General features: G+C 39.9%; 1 protein-coding gene across 1 annotated transcript in view; it reads right to left on the bottom strand.

Annotated features, from left to right (window-relative positions):
* Positions 1-496: 496 nt before the first annotated feature.
* LOC121738435 (alanine aminotransferase 1-like) overlaps positions 497-10,660 on the bottom strand; it is a 33,539-nt gene continuing 23,375 nt past the window's right edge. Inside the window, exons 4-10 of the mRNA XM_042130475.1 lie at positions 8,012-8,202; positions 7,264-7,460; positions 5,926-6,048; positions 4,409-4,615; positions 2,859-3,002; positions 1,956-2,070; positions 497-711 (exon numbers count right to left, since the gene is read on the bottom strand). Of these exons, the coding sequence (XP_041986409.1) occupies positions 536-711; positions 1,956-2,070; positions 2,859-3,002; positions 4,409-4,615; positions 5,926-6,048; positions 7,264-7,460; positions 8,012-8,202 (1,153 nt within the window). The 3' untranslated portion in view covers positions 497-535. The remainder of the gene's footprint in view (positions 712-1,955; positions 2,071-2,858; positions 3,003-4,408; positions 4,616-5,925; positions 6,049-7,263; positions 7,461-8,011; positions 8,203-10,660) is intronic.

Raw genomic sequence — 10,660 nt, 5'->3', positions numbered from 1 at the left:
ACGTTATCTTAAAAACTACTAAACTGATTTTGATGAAACTTACAGTATTTCCTAAGTTGAACAGTAGCAAGTACAACAAATAAGAATTATTACTCAAATCCGACTTGTAATTTCGGAGATATGCGTACATACATACATATATACATACATTGATACATACATGCACTTTTGAAATTTGGCACATTTGTTCAGACATTGATCTAGACCAGTGATTCAAAAAGTGGTCCAGGTGGACCCCCAGGGGTCTACGCGATACTAGACGGGGGTCTACGTTGGCCCTGACAAAAAATGGGAGTCCACAATTTTGGGCGGGGGTCCATGTAAATTAATTTGGTTAGCAGTGAAGAACTTTTGTGTTATTCCCTAATAAGACATGTTTAAACAAATTAATAAGAAGTTCCTTAATGTATTTTTTAGGTTTCTGACTCCTATATTTTTTAAATAATGCTTGATAAACAAAGTGGGGGGCCACATTACCACCTTCTCCTATATTAAAGTAATACTACTATAAGACATTTTGGTAATATAATATCATTCAATCATCATCATCAGTGAGGCAGCTAAGGCTGTATGTCTTCAGGAACTGGTGGTGGAAATTGGTGATGGCGGCGAGCATGTGCGCGAACTCGCTTGCCGGGTGCAGGATGGTGGTGCGGAAGTGAAACGAGCCCGCCCGCTGACCGAACCCCGAACCCGGGACCACGCACACGCCTGGAACCAACAACTACATATTACTAGCTGCCCGGCAAACGTCGTTTTGCTAATTCACAGACAAACCCGATAAGCACGAAAATGTCAACCGTCTAACCGTTTGGGAGGAGGTTGCCAAAAAACACCGCGGTACGTATTGTGTAGAAATTCCTTGAGTATTATCACTTATTTTTAGGGTTCCGTACACAAAGGGTAAAAACCCTGTTACGTGAGGCTTCGATGTCTGTCCTGTGCGTCTGTCTGTCCGTCTGTCTCCAGGCTGTATCTCAAGAACCGTTATAGCTAGACTTCTATAATTTTCACAGATTGTGTACTTCTGTTGCCGCTATAACAACAAATACTAAAAACAAAATAAAATTAATATTTAAGGGGGGCTCCAATACAAAAAACACATTTTTCCCTACTTTCGATACTCTATAACGGTACGGAACCCTTCGTGCGCGAGTCCGACTCGCACTTGGCCGATTTTCCATATTGCAGCTCGTCTAAAAATGGGGTTAAGTGTTTGTTTATACAGTAGCGGACGCCAGTATTACTGGTTAACAAAAATATATTTAATATTTTTATACTATACATAATATATTTAAGATTTGAAAACTTTTTGTTACGTCGGCGGGATTCGAACCCGCGACCCCCGGCTTGAACGCGCTCACCACTGAGCCACAGAGGTCGTCGAAATGTTGGAAATGTGGCTTCTATACTCTTATCTAATGCTATTTAAAACAAACACATATTATGCGCAAAAATAAATATACAAAATCTAAACCAAGTACCTAAAAAGATTGCATCAACAATAGGCTAAATTCATAAAACAAATCAAAATATAAATGATATCAAACTAATATGAAATTGATCAGTTGAGGTGTTTGAATAGAAGCTAGTTCCCAACTGAAGTGATACTTAGTTTCGATTGTTCAGCTCAACTCGATAGCTCCCGATCAAAACGTTATTCGATTCTATTTCAATTAAACTTATTTTCGATATTGTTACTTTGACTCGATTAAAATAATATGAATTTTTAGAGCTTGAATTTAGTTCAGTAGGATTGTAGATATACGATTTAATTTAATAATTATTGTGTCCTCATTGTAGATGTTAATTATATTTCAAGAGCTTTTTTCTTAGTTTCTTTTCTCCTCCCCAGTGTTTTACCACTATTGTGTTGAATTTTGATTCTAAGGCTAGCCTAGTCTACTTGAAAAAGCAACGGCGCAACTTTACATTTAAGGCGGAGTTACACTAACCTGTTTCCTCCAGCAGCTGCAGGCAGTAGAACTCGTCCGGGGCGAGGCCACGCTCCGCCGCCGCGCGCACCGCACCCGCTGGCAGATCGACGCGGGGAAACGCGAACATCGAACCCTGGCAACCGTATTAAGTTACAGCCTTGTAAATTTTATTTTAAAAGATTAATTTTTTATCTCACTTTTTTTTTTGGTAAAAAAAGTGGCGGGAAAGTTCCCGAACCAGTGGTAGGCACCGTAGTATCAACATTCTGAAAGCATTTTCTTAAAATCTACTCAGAAATAAAACAGTTTTCATTTTATTTATCTATTCCAATTTAATATGATAATTGAAAGGCTATCCTGTACTGCTTATGGTGTTTTCACAGTGTAATAAGACTGCGTTTCCACCAGAGATGTGTTACATTATAATGTTCGGGTCACACTAACGAGAAACGCCGTTAATTATCGCGTTAATTCTAAAACATGTTATAGCATTATCGCCTTTAATTAGTGGCATGTAAAGGCGATAATGCTATAACATGTTTTAGAATTAACGCGATAATTAACGGCGTTTCTCGTTAGTGTGGCCCGAACATAAGGAATGTGTTTTTGATATACAATAGCATCGCCGCGCTGAGCGATGTCATGGCAAGCTCACGTCAATGAAGCGATTCTATTGGTTCTCAAAAACACATTCTTCGCAACACATCTTTGGTGGAAACGCAGCCTAATAATTCATTTATGGTTGAAACTGTTTTAATTAAAGTACATATTGTACAAATTTTCCAAATAGACGGCTCCACTTGTCATACGCATTTATAATCAGAAAAACAACGTCATGTTAACTTAGATTTTTCGAAGTTTTACACAGAAAATATATCGAGCTTCATAATTTAAATTTTCACTTTGTTAGTTGTTACCCACCTCAATAACATTACAGAAGTATCCGGGCAGCGAATTAAAGGCGCGGGTGGCTGCCGCGGCGCGCTGCTGCAGCACTCGCCGCACGTCGCGACGCTCGCGTGACCACGTCGTGTACGACGGCGAGCCAGGCGCGGGCGGCTTCACCTGTTAGTGTAAGCGCGGCTTTATGTAAGGGTCAGTAACACGGAAACGCAGTGATACGTTGCTGTATTGCAAACGGTGTGATAGCAATTACCTTTACTCCTCCGGTAACTACTATTAGGTAGATCTAATATCTCAATCCAACGAATTATATCTATTATTTATAAATAATAGTTAACATTTAAGAGGAAAGGTGTATAATGTTTGTTAAGAATAATTAAAATAATAAAAATAAAACATAGACTTACTTAAATTAGAATTTGAAAATATTTTTCTTGAAAATATTATCAGTTCAAACATAAAACGCTTAATCTATCTTTCGAAGTGACTGTATTGAAATAATTCCTGTGAGTATCAGTTAGTGCAGGGGTTCCCAAACTGTGCGCCGTGAAAAGGCAAGAGGGGCGCCGCGCCGTGAGTACTCGATCCTCCATCATTATCCGAAGTTACCACAAATTATATTATAAAATAAAATTATAATATGAATTATACAAAGCAGGCAGATGATTAGATATTTGTTTATTTTTTTTACCTGCTTAACCTAACTATAATAATCATTAAATGTGTTTATTTATACTTATATATATTTTTGTAATTGCTACGTAAAGAAGGGCGCCGCGCCGCGCCGTGACAGAATATTGAACGTGTAACTGCGCCACAAGCTGAAAAAGATTGGGAACCCCTGAGTTAGTGTAAACCCATTTAAAATATTCAGTTTTCGTAAACAATTTTATAAGAATATCAGGAATACATAAAAGATCTCGGTCTGAGGTCGCGCCGTGCAACATAACAACTGTAAAATAAGCGAATGTGCATTTTCCAATTTCAAAGCTATTTCGCCGCCCGCTGGGAAATTGTGCGAACCCCGACGTGTCCCACCACACGTCCCACACATCCTACAGCTTCGTCCCACCGCGTCTTACACGAGAATCAATAGTGTTGTTCAACATCTCGGCGTTTGAAACATCATGAACCGAATCAATATTAATATCTTTTTACGTTTGTGGACTGATTTTATGCTTCCATCGTGCATGAATGTTTGTATGAATTGAATTGAATGTTTCAGACCGCAACGCGACGAGGCGAGGCGAGGCGAGGCGGGGTGCGGCATTTTGTATGGATTTGACAGATTTCAATTGCGTGAGACGTCTTGCGAATCGGTCAATTCCATATAAATTTAGAAATGCATCTATGCGTCTAGTTGTGGTCTGAATCTAATGGTTTCTGTCTAACGTAAAGAGTGTTCACGTTGGGCCCTGGCCCTAAATTGAAAATGCATAATCAAGATTGCAATAGACATACGCCACTACATTCCGTCATGAGCCAACGCGGGGAGGAACATTAAAGAAATTACTATTTGAGTGCCCTTATTGCTACGTATGTATGCTCTTCTCTTCTTCGAAACTCACCACGCAGTCAATAACGCACTGTCCAAGCACACTAGGGCACTGCGCGACGGCTCGCGCGGCGTTGAACGCTACGAGCACGCGCGGCGCGACGCGACACAGCTCCACGAAGGCCGCGCGCGCGCCGCACTCCGCAGCCCAGCCCTTCGATGACGTTACAAAGCTAGCCAGCTCCATGGCAGAGTACGGCGCGCCCATCTCGTGCATCGCCTACCAGGGACACATAAGTATCTATGAGTTACTTGACGCTTAACAACCAGAGTCGGACACAACTTGGTGGCATAAGAGACGGTAGAGCATAATAAAAAGGCGTTTAATTTGCTTTAATAATATTCATACACGTAACATAATAATTCTTATCGTCTTTTCGTTAAAAGTCATTACCTTAACTGTATACAAAATGTAAGCGATTCGACATAAGTCATCGCTTCGCTAGCGAATACTTATGTCAAATCCATACATTTTGTAGCTAGCGCTACAAAATGTATGGATTTGAATGTTAGCGTTTTGCCACTTGTCTACGGGGCAGGAATACGTAGCATCCACAATTTTACCTAAAAACTACATAAAATATCGCTACCGAATTCGATGCAAAGCCTACTTTATAAACCCAGTTCTTTTAATTGAAAAGCGGGAGAAGAGCTCAGTTAAAATATAACTCCGCTAACAACGTTAAAAAAGTAATCGCAAATTAAAAAGCGTAGTGCATTTATAGAACGAGCCGAGGCGAATCGGGGTCGCCCGTTTTATGGGTCAATGTTTCGCTTTAAACAACCCCCCGCGTCTCCCCCCGCGAGCACAAAAACGGTAAGTCTTCAGCATTCCAATAAAATGTCTACGGAAAACGAGCGGGAAAACTAGAAAACCCGCTGGAAAATAAATAATTTCGTTTCATTTCTGTAAAGAAAACTAAAGCGCGCGGGCCTTAAATTGTTCGAGTAATGGCGGCGCGGAACTTTGTTTACTGTTGGTTTTAACGTCGACGTTTATTGTCTGCTAGATGTTGCCCGCAGCTTCGTTTGTGTCGTGCATTTTGCATTGACAGAACTATTCAATGTGCCGTAGGTTCATCTTAATCGCTTCATACTTCAGCGGTTCGAGCATAAAAATGCAACAGACAGACAAAATAATAGAGACACTTTTGTATTTATAGTACGGATCATCGAACCCCGAAATTAACGATATCTATTTTATGTGCAACAGAAGGATGGTCATTGTATTATGGATTATGTTGAGGCCATACTGAGTATACAACAATAATACTTTAATCCATTACCTTTTGTTAAGACTTTAGAATCATAAGCTCATGAAGTAAACATTGGGCCAACGCATTGATGCAGCGCATTGGAACAACGTGTAGAGTACGGAACGTCGCTCCCAAGTCCCGACTAATGGCCAAGTAGGCCTAGCCCGATGCGCTGGCTCAAAGCCCAGCCCAAAAGGTACAGCCGGCTATAGGGTTTAAATTGTCGATAGTAGGTATGACTTATGTATGAATTATGTCCCAACTGCTACAATACCTTCTTGAAGGAGTGGAACTCCTTGCTCACGATATTCTCCTGGTACACCTCGTCGGCCAGGATGAACAGGTTGCGCTCGTACGCGAACCGCACGATTTCCTCTATGTTATCCCGGGACAGCACCTACGACCGAAACGATCATGATGAAATGTGAATATTAAACAATAAACATACGCTGCATAATTAGGTATCAATTATCATTAGCAACATTGTTTTTAACTCTGGCAAGTTAAACTGGGTGATCCTATCTTCCTACATAACATTTCACATTTCAGGAAAATGCAGCAGCCTCTTCAGCGAGGATCAGACATAAAATATGATGGTTAACATGTTTGATGTTGCTAATTTTCTAAAGGAATAATTATTCTTAATAAACATTATAATTAATAGGAGAACAGAAAATATGCAAAGCAATTCAATATAAATGAAATACTCGAGTTTAATCAAATCACAGCCGTTCTAAACCCTCTGTTGGACGGAACAATGAGTTCTGTAATCAACAACATTTGCATAAACTTCGGAACGAACGAATGAACGACATCGTTCAATCCCGGATCTAAATCGGCCCATTTTTACCAACAAAGGCAAACATCTGAATAGATTTACTGTGCTAGTTCCGAGAAATTGAATATTCTCTGGCTTCACTGCATGCAATATGTCGATGGCGGCTGAACTAGATACTATCGTCACAATAAATATATTGTATTGGAAGAATATACTCATATAGATTTACCCCCTTAACTATAAAAGTTTTAAACTTTGTATTCAGTAGTTATAGATTAAATACAATGTTTCATCCTCGTATATCCATCCACCTATCAGACAAGAACAAAACATGACGTCTGTAATACAGTTTTCTGTTATAAAATAAAAATAAAAAAATCATAGTTCAGTAGTTAGAAGGTGCTGTTTGTTAAAAAGTAGCATAATACTTTAAAAACTTACTTTAACACCATTTAAATAAAGTAATAGACTAACTAACATCTTTCAACCAAATTATTACTTATCTTCTTAGCAAATCACATTACCCCTGAAACTTACTGTAATATTTGCGGCACCATTTTCTCATTAAACTCTTTAAATCTCAAATAAGTTTTACCGTTATCAAGATTCTAGACTAATTAGGTTAAAGAAAATATACATTTAAAAATAAAAGTTTGGTAGTAGGCTTAAGTGTGCGTCTGTCACTCAGAAACGACTGAACAGATGAAAAATTATAACTATTTAATCGGGAATACGTAGATCGTAAACCGTAGTCCACTTATAAGAAACCGTGCATTTCTTTTTTGATGAGACGACTTTGTTATAACCAGGAGTTGGTTTGCAAAAAAAGTCTACCTGTCCAGTAGGATTCCCTGGGTTGATGACGACCAGTGCTCTGACGCTGCAGTCGGCGTGGGACCATGCTCGCTGCAGTTCACTTGGCGGCAGCGCCCAGCCGCTCTCTTCGTCCAGGTAGTACGGCACCTGCGTCAAGCCCAGCTCCGACAGAGTCCCGGAGAATAGAGGGTATTGGGGGATCGGAATCATTACGCCTGGAATAATCAGTTGTAAATTAATTGAACTAGAAGTAAAATATGCGCTTTTACGTTTGTATGTTACCTATCCTAGTAGCTCAAAATCTTATTTCGATTGAGTTCTTGTTTTGCGAGCGTTCCTACAGGAGCTTGGCTAAGCTGCGTTGGAGGGATAGGTCTACATGACGTATTTCAGAAGTCAGAACTAACAGCTAACCGCTTCATTTTACGGATATCGCTTAGCGAAGCGATTCTGTGAAAAACACATTCCTCATAACGCAGCTTAGTTCAACTTCGCGAAATGCAGCCCTACATGAAGAAATTAGGGTAGGTATATTGAAGAATTTAACTAGTTAGCCGTTGGCTAATTATTAGCTGGGCTAATTCAGTTAACCGACTAAATTAGCTAAGCCTATCGGTTAGCTGGCTAATTAACTTAGTTAACTTTTTTAGCCAGCTTGACCGGTCAAATTGTATAGCCCGCTATATTCGTAAGTAAGTTGAACTCCGCCCCGTACTCTCTGTCAGCAGCCGACTCCTCGCTACTCCTACTACCCTGGTACACCAACCTGGTGCTCTCCCTCCCACGTCCTGCACAAACAGCGTAAGCACGGCCTTGATGAGATCTGATGCGCCGGCGCCGAGGTAGATGTCCTCCGGCGAGGCCGGCACCCCGTCCCGTGCGGTGAGGTATTGCGCCACGTGGCGTCGTACTATGGTGAGACCGGCCGGCGGGGAGTACGCGCCCACTGAACCTTGTCTGTGAACATTTCATTAAATAGGCTGAAATGATTTAATGATTACCTAACTTTAATTTAATGTTGAGTTTGACAGAAAGACGTGTAGGTTTATGCACAGATTTTAGACTTATTTTCCTGTTCTGAAATTTTATGTTACAAGTTATGTAGCCATTAAATGTCTCTAAGTATAGCCTTAGATAGGAGAAACATGCAAAAATCTACAGACGGTATAATTTAAACCGTTACTAATAGTACAACTACACTGTCTTAATATATTATGTCTATGGTCTTAACGGATATAACAAAGTAAATGACTAGTGACTGGACACTGGACAGTACCAGTCATTGGACAAAGCGCAAACGAAAAACTTTGTATCCCTTTTGACGAAAAGTATCCCTTTTGACGAAAAATGCAGAAACGTAGGTGAATGAAATTTTGCACAGTCATAGTTTATAATTATGGTGAAGGAGTGCATCGAGCTAATATTATTTTGAAATTATGCTTTTATCACACATTTTTTAAATAAAACATTACACACACTACAATACGCACACTCAAGAAGATGACAGATTTTTGAGTGACAAACCTATACATACGAATTATACTCTTTTATTTATGGTTGAAGTCTGTTGACAACAAGTTGACATTTTTTTTATTTATTTTATTTCAGTTCAGCTGAGTTCCAGAGACGAGAGTTGAAAAAAAAAGATAAAGTCAATATTTTTTTACAAATTAAACGTAATGTCGTTGAAACTAAGGTCGAATTTCGACCATTGGGCGATCTCTAGTACAATATTAATTAGGGTTGCTTTAAAAACTACCTTTTTTAATGGCGCCTGATTTTAAAGAAAAACAGGAAGATTTTAAAGCAACTTTAATAAATATTGTGTTTTTGTGATCTGTCCAATGACTAGTACTGTCCAATCACTCGTCATTTCACCCTATTTGCACAAAGTTTTGTCCTGATACGCCTGAAATGTGGCTTGACAGACAAGGATATTTTTATCTTACACAGTGTTGATCTTCTTGTTACTATTATAACATTTTTGTTTTTGCGGAACTTCAAATTCAAATGTATTAATAAGCCTAGTTGGATATAATAACCTTACAATAAAGTTATTCCTTTGGCCATAAAAGGTGAACATAGTTAATTAAAACAGTAGGTCGTATTCAGGTCTTCTAGCGGTGGTATAGCGGGAATAGTTCAAAGCCGGCATTGTTCCCTGTTCAGTATTCAATTTAAATCTGAAACCAATACACGGGCCGGTTTATGTTTTCCAATCACAGGGAAGTGCCGCGGCGCGACGTTTCCAGCTTTTCACCTTTTCAGTTTTCCTAGAATGCCGACTAACAATAGACGAGATAATTTGTTGGAAGTTGGGAGAGACAATCATCATCATATCAGCCTATAGTCGTCCACTGCTGGACATAGGCCTCTCTCCATGAACGCCAAGATGACCGATCTCCTGCTACTCGCATCCAACATGGGCCTGCAACTAAGCGGAGATCGTCGTCCGTTGTACGTCGCCAGGTCCAGTTGGTGGTAGCGATCCGTAGCCCGGAGATTCTTAGCACCCCTCGCAGTGCCGTTACCATGGCCGCTACCGTGGCCAGGAATAGACCGCTACCGGGAACTAGGGGCCATCTTTTTCTGCTGCGTTTCATAAGAGGCAATTGCTCTTAATTGCCACGCGGAGCACGCGGATTGGCAATCTGACAGGGGGCCAATGAATCAAACCATCAATGCTGCAGCCCATTGATGACCTTGGATTTCTTCACTGACCCTATCGTTGATGGTTTTACCGCCATCCTTCGGTTGACTAACTGCGCTTGATGTTAGATCTATCCCACACTAATTATTGTGAGACAGAACTACCATCAGGCGGGCGGTGGGGTCGTCACATCCCTACGCCTACCCACATCCCTACGTCTACAATTCAAAATAGAAATTCATATAAACTTACAATTAAACAAGCGATCGCGCCTCGGTTTTTGACACGCTATAATATTATATTATATTTATTTAATGGTAGCTAGTAGCTACATAATTAATAGTCCTGGCATACGATCTTTAAACAGTGTGATCAGTATTGAACATCAATTTTTCTCAAAAGTTGAAAAATTTTAAAGCCTATGATTTTGATTGGTGAAATAATGTTTAAAAGTACTGCCACCTATATCTCAATCTTTAGTTCTTTCTTCTTCTCTATCTTTATTCTTTATAATAAGTATTTAGAAATTTTTACGTGTGCGGGTAGCAACAACTCTTTTTAGAGATTTCTGTGTCTCGTCTGCGCCTAAATCTACAGTCTTTCGGCGAAAGCAATCACTGTCGGCTATGTGATTCCATCAGCGAGTCAAAAACAATGCTAATAAGCGCTTAGCATGTGAATACACAGAATTACCATACCGCATACACGACCCGGTGATCGAGTGAACGATGACCGAGTGATACGTATTGTCTGTCATAGCTGAAC

Source organism: Aricia agestis, chromosome Z (assembly GCF_905147365.1).
Source record: "Aricia agestis chromosome Z, ilAriAges1.1, whole genome shotgun sequence".
Classification (NCBI taxonomy): Eukaryota; Metazoa; Arthropoda; class Insecta; order Lepidoptera; family Lycaenidae; genus Aricia; species Aricia agestis.
Note: the sequence above shows the minus strand (reverse complement) of the source record. Positions and strands in the feature narration are given on the sequence as shown.